The sequence below is a fragment of the Rhea americana genome, unplaced genomic scaffold (genome assembly GCF_003343005.1).
Source record: "Rhea americana isolate MKP2758 unplaced genomic scaffold, rheAme1 scaffold_8, whole genome shotgun sequence".
Taxonomy (NCBI): Eukaryota; Metazoa; Chordata; class Aves; order Rheiformes; family Rheidae; genus Rhea; species Rhea americana.
The window spans coordinates 6177796-6204879 of NW_028186978.1; the positions used below are offsets into that span (position 1 = coordinate 6177796).

Below are 27084 nucleotides of genomic sequence, written 5' to 3' on the forward strand. Positions count from 1 at the left end.
ATATGCATTTGTTAACGAATTTGAACAATACTTTGTACTTTACGGCAACCCCTGAATGAACGTTACTCTCCAAGCAGCGCAGATCCCACCTTTCTCTGCTTTTATGGGCCAGCGGATGTCAGCAGAACGGCTGGTAAACTATACCGCCAAGGTAGCAAAAATGAAAAGGGTCTTCCTGCTCCAACTCTTGCATCTGCAAGGTTATTTCAGTTTACTACAGGATTTAGCAGCTGAGTACACCTCTTCCACAGGGCCCCAGCATATCTGCCTGCAGATGGACACTCCAGCTGCCTCCTCTGGCAGAGGTTTATGACACTCCCCTCCTCCCTTTTTCCAGTGTTTTTTTTTTCCAATAAAAAGGAAAATCTGACTATGACATGTTTAAATTTGCAGGGAATGGTGTTTACCTGATGTAGGGAGAAGAACAAAACCTCAATGTGCACAAGAGTTTACACAAATACATCCTGTTTCTTTGTAGTGCCACCAAAACTGCCAGCTAATGAAGACAGAAACCTTCCTTTCTGAGGGGCTCCAAAGGCCATAACATCTCTAAGGTCAATTGTGGGTTGCTTCAGTTCAGTTTATTTTATTTGTGTTTTATCTGGTTAGTTGTGTTTGTTAATTGACCTGGGAGTTAAGACTTGCTGATGTGACAAGTTGATGCAATAGACACTCCCACAGGAAAGCTCAGTCCACCACTGAGAGACTAACAGGGCTACAAATCAGAGTTATCTAGTGGGTTGTTTGGTACACGCTTTTTTCTTTACCCAAAACAGATACATGACTTATCATCAGAAGTTCTTTGTATCTGATGCCTTCTTGTCATAAAAATATTGTGAATTAATTGTTTTAAGTATTGTAGTGTATTAAAGTGGCACTTGCAACAATACAGTTCAGAGCATTTTTGACATGACAACTACTACGTCTGAGGTACAGCAAAGATAAAAAAATTTTAGAGGAGAGGAAATGTATGGGAGTGATTATGGAGGGATAGTCTATATCCCTGAAATGAGGTGTGGTAGGTTTCTATGAATATCATTTAATGCCATGTTACAGGAGAGTACCGTGTGTGTTCCATCCATACAGCTGCACAACAAACAGACACACAGTGTCACACAAGGTCTTCATTTAACAAATCCACCAGGGCATTATGCAGTAAAAACAGGGTTATATACTATACTATAATACAGAGGACAGATGAGATAGGTTTAGCCATACAACTCTATGTACAGACCAATTTCTGCTGATTTTTCTTCTTGACTGGGGTAAACTCTGTTATGAATCAAACATTCTTTCTGTAAAGTTTATATTCATTAGATCAAATTTTACAGTATTATTCACTGTTCAGGCACAGGGTATTTCCGAATCAGGTGTCTTTCTAAACTGTTGTATTAAGTATATTGCAGAAACCAATGAGGATTGGAGAATCCATTCATTGCATTGTTGAGCATAAGAAGAGAGTGTATCCTTTACAGGGCACATAAATAAAGTCTCTGGCAAGGACTAGCATTCTGGATATTCAAATAACGTTTACTACTTTATCAGTATATGCTGGGTTGATTATATGAAGAAACCAACAAAAGCTGTTAGTTTACAAGTTCCCTTATTCACAAAGGAATACATTAAACATACTGTCTGCTGAAAGGGTTTGCTTAGCATCCCCAGGAAAAAAAGAAAAAAAGAAGAAGTGTTCACATTCTTTAGGTCTGACCCGTGGCAAGGACGTAGAAGGGTTAGATAATATCTATTACTGACCATATGTAAGCTTTTAATGGTATAAACTCAGAGATTCAGACCAGCTGAATCCAAAATAAAATGCACTTTTTTTTTTTTTTTAAAAAAAGTGTGATGGAAGGCAGGCAGGGACAGAAGACACTCAGACAAGCATGTGGCGTTTTTTGTGAAGAGCAAGATGGTCCGAACGTGAAAAGCTACGGTCACAGTCTGGGCATTGAAAAGGTTTGATTCCAGTATGCTTGCGGAAATGCCGTGTTAGTTCATCAGAACGAGCAAACTTCCACGTGCATCCCTCCCAAGTACATTTGTATGGTTTTTCACCTAGAAAAAGAAACACAGAATTGGTGATTTAAGACACAAATATACCCATAATTCAACAGATTTATCCTCTGGTCTTCTCAAATTCCAGCAAGTTCTTCCATGCTTACCCAAAAAAACCTCCAACCAGCCCTGTGCTGTGGAGTGCTCTGCACTGGAAACTGTGCAGTTAACATTCACAGATCAAAAAATTGTTTCCTGCCACAACTTCATTTTGTTATCGTCTCTCTGTTCCTCCCTCTGCCATATTAGCACTTGTTTTGTCTCATCAAGCCCAGCAGTGTAAAGGTTTAACCATTTGTTCAACTATTTTCAAAAACAGGACCTCATATTGCAAATTACTTGGGAGGAGAAGGGTTTTTTCTATCATTCAACACACCAGGCTGACATCCAGCTGTGACCTCTCAAACCTACCGTAGTAAAAATAAATGGTACCACCGTCACAAGTAGTTCAACTTAAAATTTCTCTCAATAATTATATTCTAATGTGTGATCCTCATTCTCATTTATACAATTGTGCTGCCAACCAGGTAAAGGTCTGGCTTGTGTAGATGTAAGACAGTTAAGAACTGAACTCCATTTTACCTAAAATGGAGTTCTTTGTAAAAAGAACTTTGTGTTTGTAAAAATCTAAGCTCTGTGTGTGTGTGTGTGTGTGTGTACATGTACATATCTCGCATTCAGTATGCCACAATAAACTTATCTACAGAGAACAGAAGTGGAGAAATCTTTATCAGAATGCTCACTCAGAAAAAGCACTAAAAAGGCACTCAGAAAAGTACACTATCGGACCAATGGTTAGCATGTCCACATGGCCAGACCTACTTATATTTGGCACACAGTCCAGACTCTTGTAAATGGGCTACTCCCATGGAAGTCTAGGTCAAATTTAGCAGTGATGTAAGCATTGAGGTACTGCAATTTGACCAATTTGGTGTTTTCAGGGTGTACAGAGTGAGTAATCTGCAAGCAACTGGAAAGAAAATAAGCAAAGAGCCAGTGAATGTAAAGTATACCAGCAGAAACCATGATCCTGCTTTGGCTTAAAATCTCTTGTTTTGGGCTCTTCCTGTTACATCTTTCCTTCTCATGGCCTGTAATTATATTCAGAACACTGCCAGATCTATCATATGTCATTTTATTATTTGCACCTGTGGCAATCTGCTGATCAGCGCAAACTAAAAGCTTACTCTACTGTTTTACCATAGACCTGATGAAAGAAAAGCAGAACAACGTTCAAACCTGTGTGTGTTCTTCTGTGGGCTTTCAGATGGGAGCTTTTAGTGTAGACCTTATTGCAGCCTTCATAGTCGCACCGGTGTATTCTGCGTTTTCTTTGCGTGTCCGGGGATTCCACAGGTAAAGGTCTCTTTCCTGGCTGAACTATAACTGAAGGGTGATTCCTGTGAAGTCAAATTGAATGTTAAAAATGAAAAATATTTAGCACAGCAAACATCAGTTAAGATGATTCATGACAGAGCCCTTATTCGCTACCACTGTCTCTTGGCAGAACAAACAACATTACACGCATGTCGAAAAATTCAACAGGGCTTAGCAGATTTCATGAATTGTAGCAGTCATATTTTTAAATGTTTACTCCCTTTGTGGCATGAAACAGCCATTTTTACTGATCATAAGGTTTATCATCTTTTTTTAAAACTTAAAAGGGAAAAAAATCCTCCAATTATTGTTTCTCAGACAAACCCAGGTTTCCCGAACTAATAGGTTTGTAATTGGGAACAGCTTTCCCATATTATTAAAGAAATCGTATCTTCAGGCTTTCCAAGCAGCGCTCGATCTTTATTGTTCCAGCCGCTCCTTTTGCGAGCAATTAAGAATTTCCTGTTTGGGGCTGGCAGGAGGGTGCGGCCTCCCTGCACTGCTGACGCCCATTCCTAAAAGTGGAGTTCAGCCTGTGTGACGCACCCACAGGATGTCTGCACGGGCTCTCCACCTTCATAAACAGTGTATTTTTTGCCTTGAAGCCCACAGGTATGATGCAGGTAAGAGAATCCTGCACTACGGATTTCTGTAATAAATAAGAGCATAAACATCCACGCACGTGAAAATGCATCCAGCTTTTTAAAAAGATGTCAGTAAGCATGGCTATTTAGGTTCAAGCAAGACCCTGGCTTCAGAATTGGGTCCAATCTTGACTCTCTTCAGTGTCAATGTTAGAAAAAGGAAGCAAAAAGATTTTTCAAATACCTAAGAGGCATTACAGATCTTACAGCTTCACAAAGCAATACTTTTCAACCAATTATCAGATTTGTATTAGCACTTTTAGATATTTTTTAGCTTTTAACTGAAATGTATCGTGCAGATATTAGCATTCCCTTTTGTAAAACAGCTCTTCCATCTGATAGAAATAAGCTTTCCAGAACTCCAGCCTTTTCTTAGTTGCTGTATTACTTTAGTAACACTTAGGTTTAACTGAAACTTAAAAGCAAGTTCCTTTAGGATCTAATTTTCAGAAATGTTCAATGCCTGCATCTCTCAGCAAAATCAAGGGCATGTGCTCAAGGTCCTTAGGTCAAGGCTTATCAGGCACAACAAAGAAGATCTCATGTATGATTTAATCAGAAAAATACTTTCTAATACTCTCCACAGCAGCAGGCTGGCACTTACTGATGTGAGGAAAGTTTCTTCTCTGCTATTCAGTTGTTCATTCTGTTATCAGAATTACAAGTTTCAAATTGGGAGCTAAATTCTTTCTTGGATGTTTCTGTGACTGCTGGGTGGTGGTAGGTATGTAATCTTCAAGCACACATTAAATGTAGCTAAAAATACTGTAATGGCAGGAAACCCCAGATGGTGACACGCGTACATATTCTTAAATAAGAAAGGCAGGCTTCTTAGCTTTTAAAGAAATGCTTTTCTGAAGCAATGCTCAGTTGTAAACCTGCTGCATACTACTCTTTCTGAAGCAGCTCTGGCTTGGGGCAGCCAGAGCTGGTCCAGGTTTTGGTCTCTATATATGGAGGCCTGTCCTGGAAACACTAACTTCTGGAAAAATAGAGAAAAAAAGATATTGACACTATACTACTTGTAATGGTTTTTGATCTACAAGTGTGTAAATAAAGCACTCAGAATTCATCGCTGTCTCATCTTCCCTTTAGAGGAAAGATGGTTAGTAAAACTACAGAATTTTACCAATAATCAAGGGGGTTTAAAACTGTACTTGAACTTGGCAGTTTAAGAAAAAAAAGCTTGTGTCAAAAATCAGAAGTAAATAAAGACTCAATAATAAAAGTACATTCCTACCTCTTCACAGTTCCATTCCTTCTTACACAACTACATATAAATTAATGCAAGTATAACCATGTGAGCATCATTTTGAAAAGAAATAACAGTATCCTCCCAAAATCATGTTACGATTTACTTAAGCAACTTCTCCACCTCCTTTACCAATACACCATGCTATGCTGGCACCATGAGCCTGACTTCGCTTACACTTGCAAAGAAAAATGATATTAAAGACGCTTCTTATATTTGGTCAGAGATTATAACCTAAAATTTCATTTTAGAAAAAAAAGCATAGTTCTGTCAATTACTAGCCATGTCAAAGTCCAGCAAGAATCCCCACATTATATATGTAATGTGTATGTGAAAAACTAATGTTAGTTTAGCATCAGTCACTTAAAAGTGAGACTGAGGGTTTCCTATGCCTCCTTAACGTGCCTTAATGTGTTTCAATAGTGCACTTTGGGCAGCTGGAACCTATGGCAAATGACAAAAAAAGAAAAAAATTCTATAACTAAGGCTCATCATGTAGAGACAACAGGTTGACGAAGCTGTGAGACAACAGGAAATATTCCACATGCTAAGCCTCCAATGTTGTAACTTGAATAATTTATACATTTTTTAGATAATGAGAAAACAAAAATCACCACCTACAATCTGCTGGTTGTAGATCAGCAGCAGAATTTGAACTAAAAAAGGCCTGCTTTAGGAATGAGCAAGAACTGCAGCTCTCCAGGCCAGCTGGGAAGCAACAAAAGTCATTCCAATAGGACAACATTATCTCCATAAACCTAATGCCCGTAGACTGGCCAGCAGAGGAGATGCTTTGGAGAGATGAATCATTCAAAGGTTTTTGTAACAATGCTGTCTATAAAATATACCAAATTTTATGTTCCTCATTCAATCCATGGGTTTCCTGTGGAAACTGGACTCACTGGGAAATAATTAAAGCAGGTGGCATCTGTACAAGTCTCAGCCTCAGAGGAAGGGTGTGGTACAAGCCAGGAACAGCACTTACTGGTTAGCTCTTGTTAAAGAGGCCTAACAAAGAACAGAAGTAAACTGTAGTGCTTGACAGTCCTGACCTAGAAGTTAATTCAAGTACAGACAGACCTGACTGCTGTGTGTGGCAGGTCCATTACAGAAGATAAATAATCACCCAGTAAACATGGATGCTTACTAGTTTATTGTATGCTTACTGTAATAAAATGTGTAAGGTTATTTTAAAATAACAGCATTCTGCTTTATGAAAGCAGGCTGGCAAGTGGTTAACTCTGGCATCTTCCCCAAGAGGCAGAAAAGGTGTAAGTACTGCAATTAAATGCAGTAACAGATGACTGCAAGGAGACTGCAGTCTGGCAACCATGTATAACCTGGCTGGAGACAAACTACAAGAGGGCCATCAGCTCTGGTATTGCAATTCACCTTATCATGGGTAGGAATCACCCCATCTTTCTACACTCATGTGCTGGTTTGGGGTCCTTCTTCCCTTCCCTTCCTCACTCTAGGAAGTGAGGGCCCATACAACTGTTCCAAGGATGATGGTGAGCAGAAAGGAAAGAAACACATCTGGAGGTTGTGTATCATGAGCCCAGCTTTATTTCAATTCCTTGCTCCAGCTTCTACTGGAGCCACTCCAACAGCTGCAGGGCTGCCTACGGCAGTGCCTGCTGCCTGGGCAGGATGATGGGCGAGATTCCAGACCACTCCATGACTTTGGCAGAAATTTTCAGAATTGTCCCTAAATCAGGAAATGGAGGTGTGGCTGTGGTTCCTCAGGTACTTCCTGAGGTATTTTTTATTTTTCCAGTAAAAAGATTTCTATCCCAGTCTCACTTCTTGTTCCTAGTCCTTGTTCTGCCTTCTGCAAATAGGACTGTTTTAACCCTGGTTAGTTCTGCTCTCCAGTTCATGAAGTGCTCCAATAATAGTTGTGCCAGTGCAAATGAGTTGGTTGTGGGGTGGAAACATGGGGCTGGGGAGGAGAGAGTGCTGCCAGAAGAAACATCTATGAAACATTAGTCTCAGGTAAATATGAAATATCACTGGTTACATAAAGAACTTGCAGGCCTGGAGCGTTTCTTTCCACTGGATAGCCAAAGCTTACTAAAAGGCAGAGTAGTCCTCCAAGAAAAAGAAAAGTCACAAGAATATTTTTGTAAGAAATATTTCAGGCAATAAAAATACAGATAGCAGTATGAAATGTCCTTGCAGTATTTTTCCAGCTTGCTGTCGTTTTTTCATAAAGAGGTAGCACTGGCTTATTGGGAGTTCTGCTTTTAGTGGATTGTAGGACTGGGTCTAGTCCCACTTCAGAAATGCATTTCATAAATATGACAGATCTACATGCTTACTATATACAAATACGTATCAATGCTTATATTGCTGGGCAGAAAAAGTTGAAACCATATCTCACAGCAGCAGTTGGGGGAAGAAAGACTAATACTTTGCTGACTTCAGCAACGATTAATGCTTCAATTTTTTTTGATATTTTGTCACATGTTCTAAAACATAGCAACTCTCCTCTCCCTCCAGAATTAGTAGCCACCCTAACGAACTTCATTTCACTCCTCTGCTTATTTTGGGACTATCGTTGGCTACTTACTCTTGCAACATAACTTGCTGGGGAGACAACGAAGTCATCACTGGAGGTGACATTTGTTCAGGATAGAAGTCAGTCTTGGATGGTTCACTTCCTGGCTCTACTTTAATTGTCTTCTTCAGTGCAGGCTTTTCGTAAGACTCAATGACAGGCACTGTAGAGGAGATGGTACGAAAGGGAAGACAAGAGATGAAAAATACTGCATTGTGTAAGTAAAGGATATGGGTAAAATCTATTAGCTAGAAACCAAAAAAATCCCCCAGCCACTTTATATTTAGTGCCACAGTTTGTATTAAAACACAAAACTTCCAACACAATTCATATTAAAACACAAGCCCTCCCAGTGTTTAGTCTATCTCCTGATGAATTAGAATTCAAATGCTCATTTTCATCAGTTCAAATCTCAGGAGGTCTACTAAGATAAACAGCTTTATGCAAGTATAAACTAGAGTAAAATATGACTTTGGTAAGTCTGGGAAAATATTCACACAGTAAGTTATACGCATTATTTCAAAAGAACTAAAAGGAATTAGTCCTCCATTTCCTAAAATGTAAAAAAAATAAAACACACTAAGAAGTGCCTGAATATAGAGTTATTTTCCCGGGATGAGCTGGCATGAAAGTCTGATAACACCCACCTGGCATGCTGCTTGGATTCTCCATCTCGTCCGCAAGCACTGTGGACACCATGATAGGCTGCTGGAGGTGGGGCGCATACATGAAAGGGACGGGCTGGACCACGACAGGCTGGATAACTGGGAGCAGCCCAGGGCTTCTTAGTCCGTGGCGTGTCAGTGCTGCGGCCATGACGGGGGGGATGGTTATCGGCATGGAAATAGGTTGTACTCCTGGAGGTGATGGTGTGAATTTACTGATAGGTGAGCTTGGGGAGGACAGGGCCAGTCCAGGTGAAGCTCTCCTGGCTACAGTCTGGAATTTCAGTGGGGAAGGAGAACTTCCACTTGAAGGCGGCGAGTTTCGCTTGTTCACCGTAAGGTCTACTGGCTCCACTTGGATCCCATTTGATAGTCCTTCGGGGTTTGAGTAGAATTTATTGTGCAACATACTTGGTGTAGAATAAATGACGCTGTATTTGTTTGGCTTTATTTGATCCATGTAATTGGACGGATATGACTGTTAGGAGGAGTGGGAAAAGGTAAGAGGGAGAAAAAGAAAATCAACACATGCACACACACAATTGCTTCTGAAAATGAATGGCAGTTAATAAAACTGAGGCAAAATGAAAAGGTTTCAAGAAAGCATTTTCATGTACTTTTTATTTTAAAAGTACATTAAAGAAGCATAATATTTAGCACAAAGTAAGTTATTCAAGTATTGATTCACTATTTCAGAAGCAACATATCACAAACGATGGAAACAAATCCTCAAGGCATATTCAACTCTTTCTTCCTTAAAGAAGTGTTTTTCATACATTAAGCTGCACATATTTAATCAACCTGGCAGGTACATGGCACTACCCATAAGTACAAACTGAGAGCTTGAAGTCAAGCAAGACAGCAATTAAACTGGACTTAGAATTGCAAGTAATGAATACCAATCAGTTAAACAAGTAATTGATCAAATTGATTAGTTGCCAAAGTAATCATAAACCAAAACTTCACTAAAACAAGAAAATATGTATCTGAACTCCCTGAGCAGTAAAAATTATACAACTGAACTATATGAGCAGTAGGTGAGAAAGAAATAGAGTACAACAGGTAAATTCTAAACTTTTTTTTTTGAGAAAGGGATTAAAAAAAAAAAAAAGCTAATTATAGACAGTGTGACTTTGAAAAACTGAGTAACCTAGTAGGAAAGAATAAAGATTTGGTGTGCTGGATGAATATTCCTGTCAATTAGTGGTAGTAGCTAGCAATTCTCATTACAAAATCACACAAAGCCCAAAGTTATTCCTAACCTAAATGATCATTTCCTCATTTTAGTAAAAATAATTTCTGTAAACCAAAAAGTATTAGCATATATTGCAGAGTATATTATTAAACCACTATCCAGATCAATTTTGTATTTAAAAGATACTTAAAGATACTTTTCATGACAACAGTTAAAGACATCTTAATTCTTTAGCATCAAATAGACTTAGGAAAGTGGGATTAAAAAAAAAACAATCTTCAAAATGTTAGGAAGAAACAAAGATTAGAACTGTAAGACTATTGTACTTTTATACAGTCACTTCCATGCCATTTCTATATGTTTTTTCTTAAGATGAGAACTTCAAGCTTTAAATCATCTTAGTTTCTTACCTCTGTCTTCCATGTGAGGGACATTTAGTTGATTTTAAATATCAATGGTAACTAGAAGTATTATTGCAAAATAACACAAATGTATTTGTCTTCCTTTTCCCCATTATTGTTTGAAACTGTCCTATGTGAGTTTAAAAAAATGGTGTATTCTTCTTTTGATTCATACTACTGTGATGAGAAACAACGGAAGAGTGGAGTCACCTGTTCTGTAAAATACTTATAGCTAAACATTAATTTCAAGCCAAATGGCTTGAAATTATGCCAAAATGGCACTTAGAAGAGAACTAGGTGGATAGTAATAAAACTCTTCTAAAAATGATTTCTTCAAATAGTAAATACTATATTAAAAACATTGCAATTTTGTTTAATTAATCTTCTTTTGACTATTCTTGCAAATTCAGTCTGTGAAAAAGTCTGTCTTTGCTGGTAACTGGTTACTCAGAATTCTACTAAAATATCATTATTGCAAGCAATTCTGAGTTAGACAAGTTGTATGAACTCATCGGCATTAATGAGTCAAGCAATAATGAGAATTATCAGAAATCTAAGCAAAGCTACTGAATATTAATAGAGTTTAATATTTAACACTATTTAGTATCTACTAAGCCTGAGCCAAGTTATGGGTGTAAGCAGAAATTCAAACGATAAATGCATTAGAGATATTAAGTCTTTCTATTAAAACTAGCGTTACTGGTTTGGAGTACAAAGTCTACTCAGCTTCAAAAAACTGTGTAAGCGTTCCATAGTACAACTAAGCATTAGTGTATTTGCAGTTTTGCAAGTTTGTCAGGGATGGTCACAAGGTCACTATATACAAACATTTATTGCATTTTGTGAGGCATGTCCCAGTGTAGGTGAATGTGCACTTTTCATCCAACTAAACTACTGTTATATTCAAACCATAGTTATCTGAAAATAATAAACTGGTATTATCTAAATAGCCTTTCACGTATCACAGCCCACATGAATGGATGCACAACAAGGGCCTTACAATGCTGCACTTTTTAACAAGCTCAGTCTTCTGAAAATCACAGTTCAGAAAGATGCAAAGGAACACCAGAAAGAAAAAGACTATGAAATCTGAATCTCCAGGAACATTGTCAGTAAATTGAGTCCACTACAGAACGAAGCATCTCCAAGCTGTACCTCTACTATTAAAACAGTTATTCTCTTTCAATTCTTCAAATAACATTAACTTGGTATTAGAAAAATATCAAAGTATTAAAATGTTATGTAATGGAAAATATAAGCAAAATAAATCTAGACGAGCAAGAAATACTCTTCAAGAATTAGGAATAAAACAATTGTTTTTAAAAAGCAATTATCTTAGGGACCTGGTATTACTCCATATGCCTTGCATTAATTTGCAAAAAAAAAAGGTTTTTATTGTTGTAACTAAGCTGGCACAAAGTTAACATTCGTCAACTGTTTTTTGTTGCAGTTTACAAAAGCTGAATCATTTTCTAAACTTTTCTTCCTTTTGAGATTTTAACTGTCACGTTTCTGTTTGAACAGCAGATAAAGTCATGATACAAAAATGTGGGGCCCCAGATTATTTTCTTTACAGGAATAAATAGGAAATCTGAATTGGCAGAAAGACCACCTCCTTCTGCCTCTTGCACTTCTGTGAATAGAAAAAGAAAATAAAAGGAATTTCTGGAATTGATTTGTGCACATAATTATGAATTTTCCAAATTTGTATTGGGCACAAGAATGGTGAAAAGGGATTAGAAGGAGTCTATAAAAACCAAAAGGAGACTACCTGCCGTTAGTGAGGCAATAGATTAAACAGCGTCTGTTGGGTGGACTATTCTTTTGCTTCACTGTCGGGGAAAGGTGGTTGAAACTCTGAGTTAGTTTGGAATAAGCCACTTCTAGACACATCTCGCCAGTCCTATAGTTACGCTTTCTGTCTTTAATGTAGCAAAGCTTCAGTTGCTATCTCCCTGGGTGACAGCCATCGCCATTCGGCTGACAGGAAGCACTGCTTTCAACTTCTCCCCCTTTGCTGGGGAAGTGACAGTCCTGCTTTGGGGATACAGACTGTGAGAGCAGGGGAGACCTCACCATCACCCCTCTCCAAGCTGGGAGTGTCAGTGACGGCAAACAAAAAAGAACAACTCCCTGCAACTACTTGGTTTTCTGAATGTCACTGATCGCGGCAGCCAGGTGTATATTAGGTAGCCTGTAAGAACAGTCCTTTAGTGCCTGTCCTGGAACTTCTCTCGTGGGCCATCACCCATTTTTGGAGAATCCTGGCTGTGGCCACAGCCGCAGAGCAGAACAGAGACTGACCTCCGGCCCGGCTGCAGCCGAGAGTCTCACTGAAGTAAACAGATCAAATGACAATTGAACAAAGATGTTAACAGTTAACTTGCGTTAAGACACAGACCAGGCCGTGTTTTTTAAGAATGTCTCGTACCACTTACGAAGGGGAGGAAGGGAGAGAGAAGAAAAGGAGACTTTTGGTTCTCTCCACTTGTAAGCACTGTCTGGTGCAGTCCTTGTTGTTCAGCAAGGTTGCAGCCACGCAGCTTTTCATCCTCACTAGATCTGCTCCTGATTTGCAACAGGATGAAGTATCTGACATCGGCAATACTAAATATTTAGCACTGATTAGAAGTATTCTGGTGGAACAATGTAGAACTAATTATTGTTGCTCTGTTTCCTAAAATATTTAAGCTGACACACTTCCCTTGAACATCATTATAAAGATGTAGGATTGTATTTCAGCATATATTCCTGTACTGTCTCCAAACTGACCTTACCAAGCAGTTCATTTCTTTTCCCTTACTGCTTATCCAGAATAAAACCTCCAGTACTGAACTGACAATAGACTAGAAAATAAAAACAAGCAATTTCTAGTATTTTTGAGGCATCTTTTGAAAACATCCAGGTGGTTCACACAATTAAATCTGTAATTCAGAAAAGAGAAGAAATCACTATGCTTTTCCTCTTGACAATCCGTCAGGAATGAAGACTGGCCAAATGTGTCAAAAGCATACCTTTCACCACCCAGAAGACTGCTGCTTCCATAAGGTGACACTACAAAGCACTAATGAAGCACTAATCTGATATAATTTGCTGAATTCTGTTTTAACTGCCAGAGTGAAACACCCTTTTTGTTTTGTAGGCTAACAGATTTTGAAGCAATTCATCAAGTTTTTATAAACTACAAAACCCAATGCATTTGACTTTAAAAGTCAACCAGCTTGTTGCAAAAACAGATGATGATTCAGCTTACCTACTTCTGCAAGTTGTCAAATCAGTATCACATAAGAGAATGAATAGGCTTCAACTCAAGCAGTAGATAATACATGCAAAAAGTATTCTCATCATGTGAAATTCGTATTCTAATTGCACTAGTTACTCAGCCTCTCATGTAGCGCATACCACTTTGTCTTAAAAAAGGGGTGAACCAAATAGTTTTGGGGACTGATTGAAGGTCAGAAAAAACCCTACTTATTTCAACTCATAAAAAAAGATGGTAACCCATAAAAAAGCAACTTCTGTGACTGAATGGTCACTGGTATTTGTCCAAATTTTCAAAAACTGCTCACAGTGAATACTGAGGTAGGACTGAAATGACTGTCACTATTTCATTAAGAACTATCATAAAGTATGCTTCATAGTTCAATTTGACAAATAGTTCGAGCTGTTGGTAGAGTGATGAAATACTTTGGGTGCAAGCTTCAGTCATTTGAGAAGTATAGTTAATCCTTTCAGCCACACGCCCTGAAACGCAGTGGTGTCAAAACTGTAATTTGTTTGTGTCTCCCACCCAACCAATCTTTTTTTTTTTTTTAAGACAAGCTTTGTACCTACAGACAGTGTATGTTCATACACTTCATTATCAAAACAGGTAAAATAATAATTCCTAAGGAGCTTTATTTTATTTGACCTCTAATGACACTATCAAAATGACAGATACAATACAAATAAATCCTGATTTTCAAAGGCTTTAAGTCAGGAAAAAAAAAACCCACATATTTCTCCTCAAAAAAAGGTCAAGAAAACTAACACACTCTGTCTGTTATCCTTTGCTACTTTCTCTCCGTATCAAGATCCCCTCCCTCCCTTTAAAATTGTTTGCAGAACAGTTTCAGCTGAGTGGTCCTTGGCAGCCAGGCTCCAAGGAAACCACGTTACTGAGAAGCGCAGGGCAGCCAGGACCTCAAGGGCTCTGGATGGAGCAGCCAGCGCACGCACAGGAGCTGAGACAAACACACCCCCAACCTGAGGAAAATCTGAGTAATGTTCACAAGAGGACCCTCACTCGAACGGCGTCCTTTCCTCTGAACTCCCTCAGGAAAGAATCTAAGCAGTTTTCCAGTTTGTCTCTCCTTCTTTTATTTCACATTATGCAGTAAGTAAAAGGAAAGCACACACATCTAGTAAAATGTTCTACATAGTATCTAATAGTTAGTTAGAGGTATATGCAAGACTCCAGAAGTCCAATATGTGGAAGGTGTTATACATCTGTATGTAGCACCTGGCATACATAATTCCTCCTTCATCTTCCATTCTGGGGAGGGGACTGTTCATGCCTTCCTTGATTATCCATTCAAAGGACTGACCCTGCCCATTTTGCAGAATGGATCTTGTCTCTTGTGTGCACCATCGTAAGCCACTGCAGAGCCTTCTTTGGGAGACGAAGGCAGATGCATGCAAAGGACAGCTCATAGTGTCTCCATAGCGATTTTCTGTCACTAGTGTAATGACAGCTCCTTTACTGTGGATGTGACCTATTTTCTGCCTTTGACAAAAACAATTAGATACCCTTAAATAATCTTAGGCAATCACTATTTATCTTAGTAAGAATATATAATAATTGTGATTGAAATGGTAGACAGACTGACCGATACTAATGTACTTTCTTGACTGACAAAAATGTCAATACACTTACAGCCTCAATGATAGACTATCTTTCTAGCATTGCTCAAAAGTAAACAAACAAACTCCATGAAAATGAAATTGTAATTTTACGATTTACATAAATTTAACAGTTCACATATGTCTTAATAGCACCAAAAAAATCAGACTGTTTACAGACACATTTAAATTTATGGCAATTGTTCTATATTTTAAATAAGCAGAAAGCAAACTTTCCACTGAAAGACACATTCAGAGTATGGGTTTAATACACTCTAATTTATGCACACTGCCTCCACAGTATTAATGGATCAGCCTTTCTACAGGTGCAGTTTCATGTTACACATAATCTGATCTAATTGCAGACTACAGCTGAGAGGGGAAGTGCTGTTCTCTCTCCCTTCTCCTGGCCATTGCTGTAGGCTGAGCAGCTGCAGAACAAGTCAGATCAGCTTTCTGATCTGACAAAAAAAAAAAAGTATTGTTTTTTTATTTTTGGTGAGTTACCCATACTGACCATTCAATGAGCTGATGCAAATGATCCAAATTATTCTGCCTCCACACAATTGCTAGACCTCAGGCAAAAGAGATGGTGGGAGCACAAAGCTGGGTGGCAGGGAGAAAAAATAGAATCTTCCCTTTCTGAGAAGTTGAATAGATGAAGTACAGGTAAGACCACTTCCTTGGCAGCCTAGACCAATGCAGTTCTCACTGTCACCTTTCCAGCTACGCACTCCTGTCCCTGTTACTTATTAGACTCCTGGTTGAGCTGACCCTGTACACTAAGTTGATGAAAATTAACCCAATTAAAATAAAATAAAATAAATAAAATAAAATAAAATAAAATAAAATAAAATAAAATAAAATAAAATGCCTACCTTCCTCTTTTTTCCCTTATTCTTCCTCCACTGCCTTGGTTCTCATCTGAGCCCATGGTAAGATAATTTACCCAACTTACCTAGCAGAAAGCCATTACTTTCTTTGTCAGTTGCAATGGCTAAGGAGTGCTTGGGTGTTCTCCCCGTGCTCTGGGGATAGGAGCAGTAGCAGAGGGGATGGGGCACATCCTCTAGGGACAACAAATTCATAAACTACTGAAAAAGATTTCCTAGAATGTGACTTTGATTGCCCTAAAGCAAAATACAGCTTCACAGCAGTTCCTAGAGTGGTCCAATGCTTACAGAAATCTTGACATAAACTTAAAGGTGGAAAAATATAGCATGATCACAATGGTTAAAAAAATTTAAAAGTCTTACCACTGAAACAGGTTCCATGGCCTCCTGCTTGATAGGGACTGGGTCAAACATTAGCATCTTTTTTATTCAGCTGTCCTGGTGCCTCTGATGTCCTGGTCTACAAGGGATAGACAATGTTTTAGAAAAGCAGGAAAGCCAAGAATTAACTTTCTGAATTGGAGAGAACTTATTATTTTGTCAGACTGAGTATTTATCTATAACTAGCATAGCTTTTAAAATGTTTGACAATGTTTCATTTAAAGTATTTTAGTTATCACAACTTTATTCTTTCCCAATTGCCACTGAAGTCAAGGGACAACTGTTGTCTTCAACAGAAGTTAATTTTAGTTTTTACTGTGTGCACATCAGCACATCTATTCTCAACTTTCATTAGCTGTCAGTGTGGAAAGCAACACGTCATGGTTTAGACTATGCATTTTTCATCAACACTTCAACTTCAGAACAAACTTGTTAAGCTGATAATATAGTGAATTGATTCTGGAGAGGCTGCTCCTCTCAGAGTCCGGGCAGAAAAGTTGGAAACCATTGCGTACAATGACACCGAAATCGATGCAAAAGAAAAGAGATTAAAAACCAGGAATAATTTGGAGAGGTGTACATGACACACTGCAGCAACCTCCCATAAGCCATACATTAGTTATTTCCCTGAAAGAATGGATTTACTGACAGCACAACAACCATTTGTGCTAACTGCGCAAACCCAACACTTCAAAAAAATCTAGATTGTATTCTGTGTAGCCCTACTTCTTTTCTCTATCATTTTCTGCTTGTCCAATTCTAGCATATTTTGAACTGCCTGAGATAAAAGTATTTAACATAAAGCACGTTAGAGCTTAACTATCACATTGCACATCTGCCATGGTCAACTTGGAAAGACATCATGAAGGAGAGGAGGAGGAGATAGTTCTGCAGTGGCCCAGAAAGAGTCTAGAGAGAAGCCAAGGGAAGCAAAGGATTACTGTTCTTAATGACATTTAGGTGTTGATAAAGCTTTTATAAACTACTTGGGATTATGTATTTTATGAGGAAGTTCTGATCATACAGTATACCCTGCAGAGCACTGCCTAGAAGCACCATGACCTCTGTAGGATACAAGGACGTTACACTAACTCGGTTCTAACCAGTAGATGGCACTGGAAATAAACCAATACAACCACACTACCTCCCCCCCAGGACAAGTTCATCCTAAGGAAGTGGGCTGAAGGTGCAACACGATACACGTAATTGTGGGCAGAAAATTCTCCCAGATACTTATATCAAATGTTTAAGATGTATCTTCCCCAAATTAGAACAAATCTAATAAGCCTACCCTAATGAACAGTCTTCCAATATTTAACTATCATCTGTGTTTGTAGGTAAAAAATTAGTAAGAACTTCCAAAGTAAGATGGCATGAGTTGTTTTAAGTCTATCCTGAATTTTTGTGTATGAACAAAGCTTGATGACTTACAGAAAAATGTTACTACAGTATACTTCTTGAATACTGGGAATAAACCAGTTTAATTCCTAAATAATAAACGAAAGTATCTTCATAACTCTTCTTACAAAAGTCAAAGGTCTGATAAAACCAAACTGCAAAAATAAAGTGAACGGTTTTATTTTAGAAGTATTTTGTAATATGCTACTATTTGCTAAAAATTTACGGTAATTTTATGAATACATTAAGCATGTTTGTGAGCAAGTTGAGAATAAGCTATTATTATTTTTCTTTAAGTGGTTACAAAGTTTTGACATTTCTGTTTCCATGATGTGTATTTTTAGATATTAAAAAATATTTACAGTAAAATGCAACATTTCAGACCTCACATATAAGAATATGTAACTACTTGCTTTCAGGTTTCCAGAAACTTTCGATTTTTAGTTTAAATGTGCATAGATAAAGTCAACTATTTTAGTCAGCTAAAAGGAAAAAAAAAGAAAATAGTTCCAAGTAAGCCACCATGCTCCCAGGTTTTTCTTTTTGTCATTTTTGTGGTTTTACAATTGGATTTTCTTCAATTCAAGAGGGTTTTTTTTCTCCTTTTTCTCCAAGAAAGTGTATGAAAGATACTTTATATGCATTTCATATGTCATGTTACACATTTCAGTGTTTCTTGAGAGGGCTCTAAATTACTATGCAGGAGTTAGAGACACTGAAAACAGAAAGTGTGCTGCAAAAGTGAAAAAACAGGTCTCAATCTTTGTCAGATGCAGTCATCTAAGAACAGTAGAGGAAAACGTTATTTTTATTGCTGTTTCATAGTATGGAAATTGAGCATTCCTTTAACATGCATTACTCTTAAGAGAGATAGGTTTCTTTTCCCAGTTTGAAAATAAGTGGAAACAGATTTTCAAGAAAAGAAAATCAATTAATGTATGGTGCGTGGTCCTGTAGGTCCAGACTGGAGGGTCAGATCCTTATCTTGTGAAATCTGGTATAGTTGCTACAGAGTTAGTATAAGCCAGCTTTGGGTCTGGCATTTAAAATTTAGCTCAGAATGACTCTCCCAAGACTGCAAATAAACTCATGAAAAAAACTTCTTTGTATTTAAACAGAATGCTGCAAATTGATTTCTTGGACCCCATTCACTAGCGAGTAAGCGCGTGCACACAGCCACAGAAATAAAGCATGCTACTTCCAATTAAAAAAAATACCTACTAATGAAAAAAACTCCCCATCTCTCTCCTAAATATTTGAGAAGGGGGCAGTAGGGAAGGTAAACAGTCTTATCCATTTCTATTATACAGGAATGAAAAGCAGTCGGGTTCTACTGTACACACTGATTTCATAATGTACTTGTTTGAAAGCCCATAAATTGTTTAGTAAATACAATTAATTTCTAGAAAACTGAAGTACCAGCTCTCATTCCTGAGGTACCCCGAAGAAAGCAGTGAAAAGACAACAATACATTTATATTCAGTGTACCAAAAAGCAGGGCCTGTCTTTCACATATTGTATAAACTATTTATTTTTATTATTATTATTAAAAGTTTTAATGTGAGTTAAAAGAATTTAAAATGCACGTAATCTGAAACTAAATAATTAACCGCAATCTAGTAGGCAAACATTCCGTCTTTTTTTTTTTTTTTTNTTTTTTTTTTTTTTTTTTTTTTTTTGGGTCGCCTTCTCTCTCTTTCTGCTAACAAGCCACCCAGTTTTACTTTCTTGCCTCCTCCCATTCACTCCACCCTGTGGATCTCTGCCAAGGCAGTCCAACTTGTCCAAACAGGACATGGCTTTTGATAAGATTTTGCTCACACCCTGTACTTCAGAAAGACAAATGAAGCAATTGGTTTTTGTATGCAAATAAGGACAGGTGCAAGGTAAAGTCCAGTCAAAGTCCCTGAAGTCCACTGAAAACAGCAAGCAAAACAGAAAACAGTGAAAACTCTGCCCCTTAATAATTAAAGGACCTTTTTCTTTAAAGATGATGGTTCAATATGCAGCAAATCATCCCTTCCAAAAGGAATGTTTCATTTTCCTGTCTGGACTGGAGATTTCTTGATATCAACTCCCTAGTACTGTATGGTGTGATAGATGTAAGTAAATGAAAGCTTAAAGGTACTTAATGTATTCTGACAACAAGGTTTTGCACAGATTATTTACTCTAGATGAGATCTGCTGAGCAGTTAAAGAAGGGCCTCAGATTATAGATCTGTAGTGCAGAACAGCTGCAGAAGAGCAACTGCAGTGGAGCTATGCAGGCTGTTCAGTGCACCTACCTTCAAGGTCCACCAACTATGAAGACTTGTTATGAAAGGAAAGGGCGGGGTGCAGGGCCCATCTTGACTGTGCACATCCAACAACAACAAATCCTCCCTCTAGCACAGAGCTCTCACTAAATCCCTGGAAGCGCCGTCAGAGACCTGACGTTATTGCTGTGGACAGCGGGGTGGCAACCGTAACTTCTGCCCCTCTCCTTTCTTGCACAAAACCACGCATGGAGCTTGCTTTCTCAATCCTTGTGCCTGGAGAAGCAAGGAATGTTGCTCTATGGCACAGTGAGGTTCAGCTTAAATGCTTCCAAGTAGCACTGTTGTTGTTGGTATAATTACAAATTAATGTAATGACATCTGCTACATTAGTGCTGCATGAGTGCCCTCCACAAAGACACTGCAGCGTTTGTGGCATTGCTGGTATCTAGCAACCAATGCAAGTCATGTGGCCAAAACGCTTTGGCCCAAGCCCTTTGAAACTTACTCTGTTGTTCTGAAACTACTACTTCTCCTGTGAGCCTCAAGTCAAACTTCCCCTGATGTTAAGGAGAAGTGATAATATCAGAAGACTCCACTGATGAAATCCAAAGGGCAGGGAGGTTTTTTGGACTTAGGTAAGGAATCTTCTCCAATGCAACCTTGAAAGACAGTTAGATGGAGAAAAACAAGCTTCTGAGAACAGGACTCCCAGGAAGGGGTCGAAGACGTGTTTTCCAGAACTAGCGACAAGATTTGTTTGCACTTACAGTACCAGTTGCTCATCAAGACCCGAGTCAGCAAAAAAGTACCATGGACTTTAATGGGAAGTAAGCAAGTGCTTGACTGCACTGGGCCTCAAAATAGCAGCAGGCAAAGAATCTCTCAAGTTCAGCATAGCAGTTGGATTCAGTCAAAGTAAGAGCAGGGAAAGGAATGAAGGCCCAGGCTCAGCGCAGGTGGAATGAAACAGATCAGCCTTCAAAGAACACTAATGGGAAAATTATAAAGAACTAGTACACCAAGAAAAAATTTTCCTACTCAGTAGCCTTCTCTGCTGGTTTATTCACTGGATTTCCACTGGGAAATGGTAATAAAATGTTGAAAATGTTAGGGTGTGGAGTAAGAAGAAAATGATACCAAGGCACCATTTTTTCAGCTGAAGGTTTTACTTATTAGGCATTTAAAAAAAGAATATTTGGATCAACAACAATATTTTGTTTAGACTTCATTGAGTTGTGTCACTAAAAAAAAAAATCAAAAATCAAAAAACTCCAGAGTGCAATGCTGCATTCTAGAGGAGTGGCTGGACCAGATGACCTCAACAGGTCCACCCTATGTTATTTTATGATTAATATGCTTCTAAATAAGAAGCTTCAGTTCTTTTAATCAAAATTGTTATTCTTTTCTAATCCTTCATAGTTAAATGTTCCATTTCTATGTGACAAAATGTTTTTTGTCCTTTCTGCATAGCACGGAAACTCAGACTATTTATGTTTTTTATTGACCTGAAAATCTTTTACCTTTCTATTTTCAGAACTGCAAGCAAGCTTAAAAATCTGGCATTTTGCACAATTTGTGCATCCTAACTTTGCTGACATCGCTTTGTTTGACCTAGAACTATTTTGACATAATCATTTATCAGCTGTGTAGCAGACTAATCAGTATCCAATGAAATTTATGATAACACTTTTACAGACTCTTTGAAGCCACATGTCTGAAAATGGATCTCTTTTATGCCAAAATTCTAGGCGAAAAGTCCCTACAGTGTTCGTAAAAAGTGTCATTTTTACTAAGGAAAAATGGACCCCATGTAAACCCTGTTCACTCCTCAGTTCTATGTTTAGTGAACCTAGCAGGGAGAGAGAGAAAAGGTCTTGAGGTACCTACATTAGACAGTATTCTCCCTTATCAGGGCAGACTGCTGTCTGGTTTCCTGTCTCAAGCTACTGCTTAGGAGGGGAAACAGTCTAGTAAGGATAGAAGATCAGACTTTTGAAAACAAGTAAAGTACATGGAATGGTATGATAATCTTACCTTTCCAAACTGAACTTTGTTTTTTGTTGTGTTTAAGAGGTTAATTTTCAAGATAATTTTAAAGGGAAAACATAAATTTTATTTATTACCGCTAGAGAAGAATGACAGAAAATACTGTTCTCTAACAGGTAGGGTTCTATTTGATGAAACATATGAGACAGAGTTTTAACATTTTTAACAGAATGGGGCAGGGGAAAAAAATTCAAATCTTAAAATAAGAAAGTACACATTTATAAATAATAGCTTAAGTGTTTAATCTGAATATAGGGCAGATATCCACGAACTTCTGTGCATCGAAGGAAATGGAAAAAAAAAATGAAGGAGGAGAATAGTTGGATAGCGTAGTGGGCACAAGTAAGACTGTGATCAAAGCAGCCTAGACTCTTTAGGAAATTCTGCCCTCCCTTCGTGTATAAAGTTTGCTGGTAATACACTGACTGCATGATAGGCAGACCAGACAGGTTTGTTTGTTTGGGCTTTTTTTCCATTTTTACTTGGTTTAGTATTTAAAAATCTGTTAGAGCTTTATTTTTCTATTTGGTTGGTGTATGCTTACATCTTTTTACCTCAAGAGATATCCACTAAGGCTACTGAAACCACAAAAGTAAGCCTCAGCATCAAGTGAACTCTTAACAGGGAAGGGTTAAACCTCTTCTAAAACCAGCTCGGCCAAACTTCATATTCTGGATTGGAAGCAACTAGCCTTGGAATGAAAACACAAAGCTTCAATGCTGACAGCACAAAAGACCTTTAAAAGATCTCCAGTTAGCAGTGTTAATTAATATTAAAAAGTTGGCTTACAAAACTGTTGTAATATTAATCTTGGTCTCAGATTTTGTAAAACTTCTGGTTGCAAAAAGGTGTGAGCCACTTTTTTTTTTTACATTTAGTGATTTACTACATTTACTACAATTAATACACTTGTTTCCAATATTAAACTACAGTTAAGTGCAACACTTTTGTTCTGTCATTGGAAAAAAATTAAATATGATTACAATTCTGTGCAAATTAACAGCACCAGAATTAAAAGATTTTTACTCAGGTTCTACTGGGTAACCTCATGAACAGTACTCTAAAACTAACAGAAAAATAATTAAGTAAAATAACTGAGAGTAACAAAAACAATGAACAACTTACCAAAACTGTGTGGCCAAACACCACCTCTTATCTGGATTTCTGAAGGGAAAAGAAACATGTTGATATAAGGATATGCACATATTCTTAACTTACTAAAAAATATTTTTCATATATAATTAAGTACTGAAAGAGGAAGTTTATAAAGTACACATTTCTGATACTTAAAAAACACAATAGGATTTAAGACACTTGCAGTGAGCACAAACAACTAATATTTAGCATCCGAAAGAGCAGCTGCAAAAACAAAAAGGTTACTTAAAGAAATGAATGAAATAAAAAGGAGTAGAATAAAAGAGTGGAAGTATTTCTGTGTGTACAGAAAACAGGCATATTCCAGCATATAAGTGACAGAGAGGAAGAAACAGTCCATCTTGCATTTTCATCCATGGCCTGATTCAAAGCCCATTGAAGTTAATGCAACTCTTTCTCTCGATTTCAATGAGCTTTGGCTCAGGTCCTTAGCTCTTCTTCGGTCGGACTCAAAGCAACAGAAAGATTTATGTTCTCTTTTTGAATTTCCTCTTGATGTTTCCCTATATCTGCCTGTAGTCAGGGGGGAGGAGGGAGGGAGAAGACAAGTAAGAATAAAAAATGCGTTTTTACTCTTTCAAAAATGCAAAATATAAGCCAGCCATACCTATTTATCCCCAAGAAAAGTTAGGCAGCAGTGCCTCATTTTCTGCATTAAATCTGGAAGACGGTGAATCTAGCTCAGACAGGGAGAAAGCAGGTATGGCTTTCAGGAATCGCAGCTCCGACCTGAGCCGGAAACACAGGGTGCCCACGGCGGGGGTCGCGGGCGGGAGAAGGGCAGGAGCCAACCCAAGTACGGCGGTGCAGGCGCGGACCCTCCGCTCGCTACCCGCGCCGCCCTTCCACCAGCGCGGCCCCGCGCCTCCGAGGGGGCCCCCGACGACGCAGCCCGGCGCCGAGAGCGCGGCTCTCGGGCTCGCTCGTGGCCCACGAACGCGCAGGGGCCGTGGGCGGGCGTCAGAGGCGAGCTCGGACATCCTGCAACGGCAGAGCGGGGGCACCCTGCGTTGGGGCGGCCTGGCCCGCATGGGGGGGGGGCTGGCCTGGCCTGCGTGGGGGGCGGCCTGGCCCGCGTGGGAGGGCCTGGCCTGGCCCACGTGGGAGGGCCTGGCCTGGCCTGGCCCGCGTAGGGGGGGCCTGGCCTGTGCGGGGTGGCCTGGCCTGGCCCGGCCTGCGTGGGGGGACCTAGCCCGCATAGGGGGGCCTGGCCTGGCCCGGCCCGCGTGGGGTGGGCCTGGCTCGCGTGGGGGCGGCCTGGCCCGCGTGGGGGGGGGCCTGGCCCGTGCGGGGCGGGGCGGGGCGGCCCGGTCCGGCCGGCGCGGCAGGGCTCGGGCCCCAGGAGCCCGCAGCCCCGGACAGGAAGGAGCAGCACACATGCCACCAGGAATGCGTGACGCAAAGCCCAGCCTTGAAACAAAGAACAGGAAACGGCTCCGCTGGCTGCGCCGGGGAGGGAGCGCAGCGAGACGCCGAGGCGGCCCGGCCTGACCCCGCGCCGCTCGGGAGCAGCTGGAGCCGCGTCGAACAACAGCGCTGGGTGGAGGTGTTTGTTCACTGGGTGTGAATAAAAACACTGTCCTCATGCAGGGGACCTGCCCTGTTTACAAACAGCCTCCCTTAACAACACCAGGCAGCACGGGATTTTTAGACACCACAGGTCACGATGATTAACGTCCCCGGGACCGATTTATTTATTACGGGGCTGGAGAACGCCAGCAGCTCTGCAGAGCTCAATCTCCACTACGCCCCACAGGCGGCTCGCGGTCCAGCAGTAAGTACCTTCTCCACGGGCTGAACTAGAGATCAGATCAATACAACGATAACTTTTAAAAACTAGGGCTTACTGGCCCATATCTCACTCATCCTGTGCAGTATTGCCTAACAGCTGAGGACCAACGTAACTTAGTGCACCTAACAACACTCTCGCAATATATTGCACTTAGCAATCCAGCTTTTCTGCATCTTTTCCGCATATACCGAGCCTTTACTTTGGGACCTAATTTACTACAGGTATGTTGCTTTTATTTTTGAATCACCCCAAATATACATCTCAATAAACGAAATCATCAGGCTGATGATATGAGGCAGAAAAAGGCATAACTTGTCCAGATGCCATATACTAGAATAACTTAGAAATTTGGTTTCCTTCAAATCTATGGTTTCAGTACTCTCTCTCCTCTTACGTACTTTGAACTGTTTATACACATACATACATTATGTATGTAATGTATGTGTATACACACTCCCCCCCATGGGTCAGACATCTAATATTATCAAGTATGAGAATGCATTATTGCAAACTATGTGAACTACTATCACCTAGTAACTGCTGTAGAGTTTAGTTTAATGACTGAAGTTCAAGAATGCACATGAGATTACAACTGGCTAGTCTAACACCTACAGACATGTGTGGGTGTATGTTTTATGCTGATAGTATCAGTTCCTTACTTTCTTCACATTGAATATCTGGAAATATAAGTAATTTGGTAGTTGTATAACTCCTATCTGTAGTATCTTAAAACTTTTGCCTAATCCCACTCACACTTACATCACTACTTATCTGAAGACTTTTGCAGATATTGCATAGGTTGAATACTTATAGTACCTAAGGGTTGTCTTATAGTTCTATTACTTAGATGAAATTTTGTCCAGTTAAGTTTCTCATGGAAGGAAGAGACCATTTAACATCTTATTTCTCTGCCCTCACCATCAGTCTCCCTTGTGGTCTGTAACACATTACCTATTACCCACCGCATGCAAAAAAAAAGAAAAAAAAAGTATTTGCCTGCTTAGACAAAAAACAAAAAGGCCACTCAAATCAGTTTCAGATTTTTGTATTTTCATAGTAGACAAAATATTATATCCTTAAAAATACAAGAGGAAAGTTAGTTTGAAGTAAATGTCTTCTGGGTCAGGCAGGATTATCAAATCCAGATGTGGTTCCTCTCATAAAATAAGTTCCTCGTGCAATTACCAAAAGACTGTATCTTAGAAGTATTCTACAGGAAAAAAAACCATGACTGAGCAGCCCCATTTAAACCTCTGTTTTCAACACAAGTAATCAGCATTTTTGGATATATTAGTTTAAATAAAGTCAAGTCCTCAAAGCTCTTCCATCAGCCATGCAAATTTAGCTTATCATAACAATAAAACTTTTGAGAGTTGAGCCTTACAAACAGTGACACTTCCTGAATTTTCAAAGGCTAGGAAGTAAATAAAACAGAGCAGACAGTGCAGGTACAGAAACTGAGTTACCAGGGGAGTGTAAAAAGCAGTTTTAATGCATTTTTTTCATATAGCTCTTGAATGATCATTTGAACTATCCTAGGATAGGTATTTCTCCCAGTCTGTGATATCCCAGTGTGGGCTCTTGAAGATCGAGCCTTCCTTTTCCAGGATTCCCCCTAGCTGTGTAAGACATACATCTGACAAAGATCCAAAGTAAATATTCCTATTCCCATTCAGGCTAAATAAATAAATAAATAAAAAGCATTTAGAAAAACTAAGCTAATTACGGTCATCATTTCTAATTCTGTATTTAAGTCACGGTGCTATCCAAACACTGTGTGTTTAAACTCCATCCATATCACGATTAAAGACCTTAAATCAGATGACAATACGTGAGACAAATACATTTTTGAGAGCCAGTATCACCCTTAACTGCAGTTAAACAGGGGACAGGGCGCCACTGAACCACCTAGGAGCTACTGCTGAAACGCAAAAAAAACACCAAAAAACAAACACACCCCCACACCGTTTCGCCCTCCCGACACAGCCGAAGGAACTCGCTACACTCTCCAGCGCAGTTTTGCGCGGTTCTCTCCCCTCAGCAGCGACCCGACGGCACTTTAGTCTCGTATCGGCAGAGCAGCCTCTTGCCGCCCGGGGCACAACGCCGGCGGCTGGGGGCAGCGCAG

At 39.3% G+C, this 27084-nt stretch overlaps 1 protein-coding gene across 3 annotated transcripts; it reads right to left on the minus strand.

Moving 5' to 3' along the window:
* Window positions 1–1109: 1109 nt before the first annotated feature.
* KLF3 (KLF transcription factor 3) lies at window positions 1110–27039 on the minus strand. 3 transcript variants are annotated; one of them, XM_085322881.1, is made up of 7 exons: window positions 26922–27038; window positions 23135–23173; window positions 16290–16386; window positions 8539–9034; window positions 7904–8054; window positions 3298–3458; window positions 1110–2058 (listed from the first exon to the last, which is right to left on the minus strand). In XM_085322881.1, exons 3-7 carry the CDS (start codon window positions 16344–16346, stop codon window positions 1877–1879), a joined length of 1047 nt encoding a protein of 348 aa, XP_085179007.1. In that variant the 5' UTR covers window positions 16347–16386; window positions 23135–23173; window positions 26922–27038; the 3' UTR covers window positions 1110–1876. The 3 variants fall into 3 exon arrangements, with proteins under 3 accessions (XP_085179007.1, XP_085179008.1, XP_085179009.1); XM_085322882.1 differs by lacking the exon at window positions 26922–27038 and adding an exon at window positions 23772–24006; XM_085322883.1 differs by lacking the exon at window positions 1110–2058 and adding an exon at window positions 2110–2465 and having other exon boundaries at window positions 26922–27039.
* Window positions 27040–27084: the final 45 nt, after the last annotated feature.

What these genes read in the sequence shown, in the direction of transcription:
- KLF3 (XM_085322881.1), bottom strand. Translation starts at nt 16,346, where the DNA reads ATGCTAATGTTTGACCCAGTCCCTATCAAGCAGGAGGCCATGGAACCT. An exon ending in CCATGGAACCTGTTTCAGTG is followed by an intron (nt 9,035 to 16,289) that starts GTAAGACTTTTA and finishes TCCTCCTAACAG; the next exon opens with TCATATCCGTCCAATTACAT. An exon ending in GAATCCAAGCAGCATGCCAG is followed by an intron (nt 8,055 to 8,538) that starts GTGGGTGTTATC and finishes TCTCCTCTACAG; the next exon opens with TGCCTGTCATTGAGTCTTAC.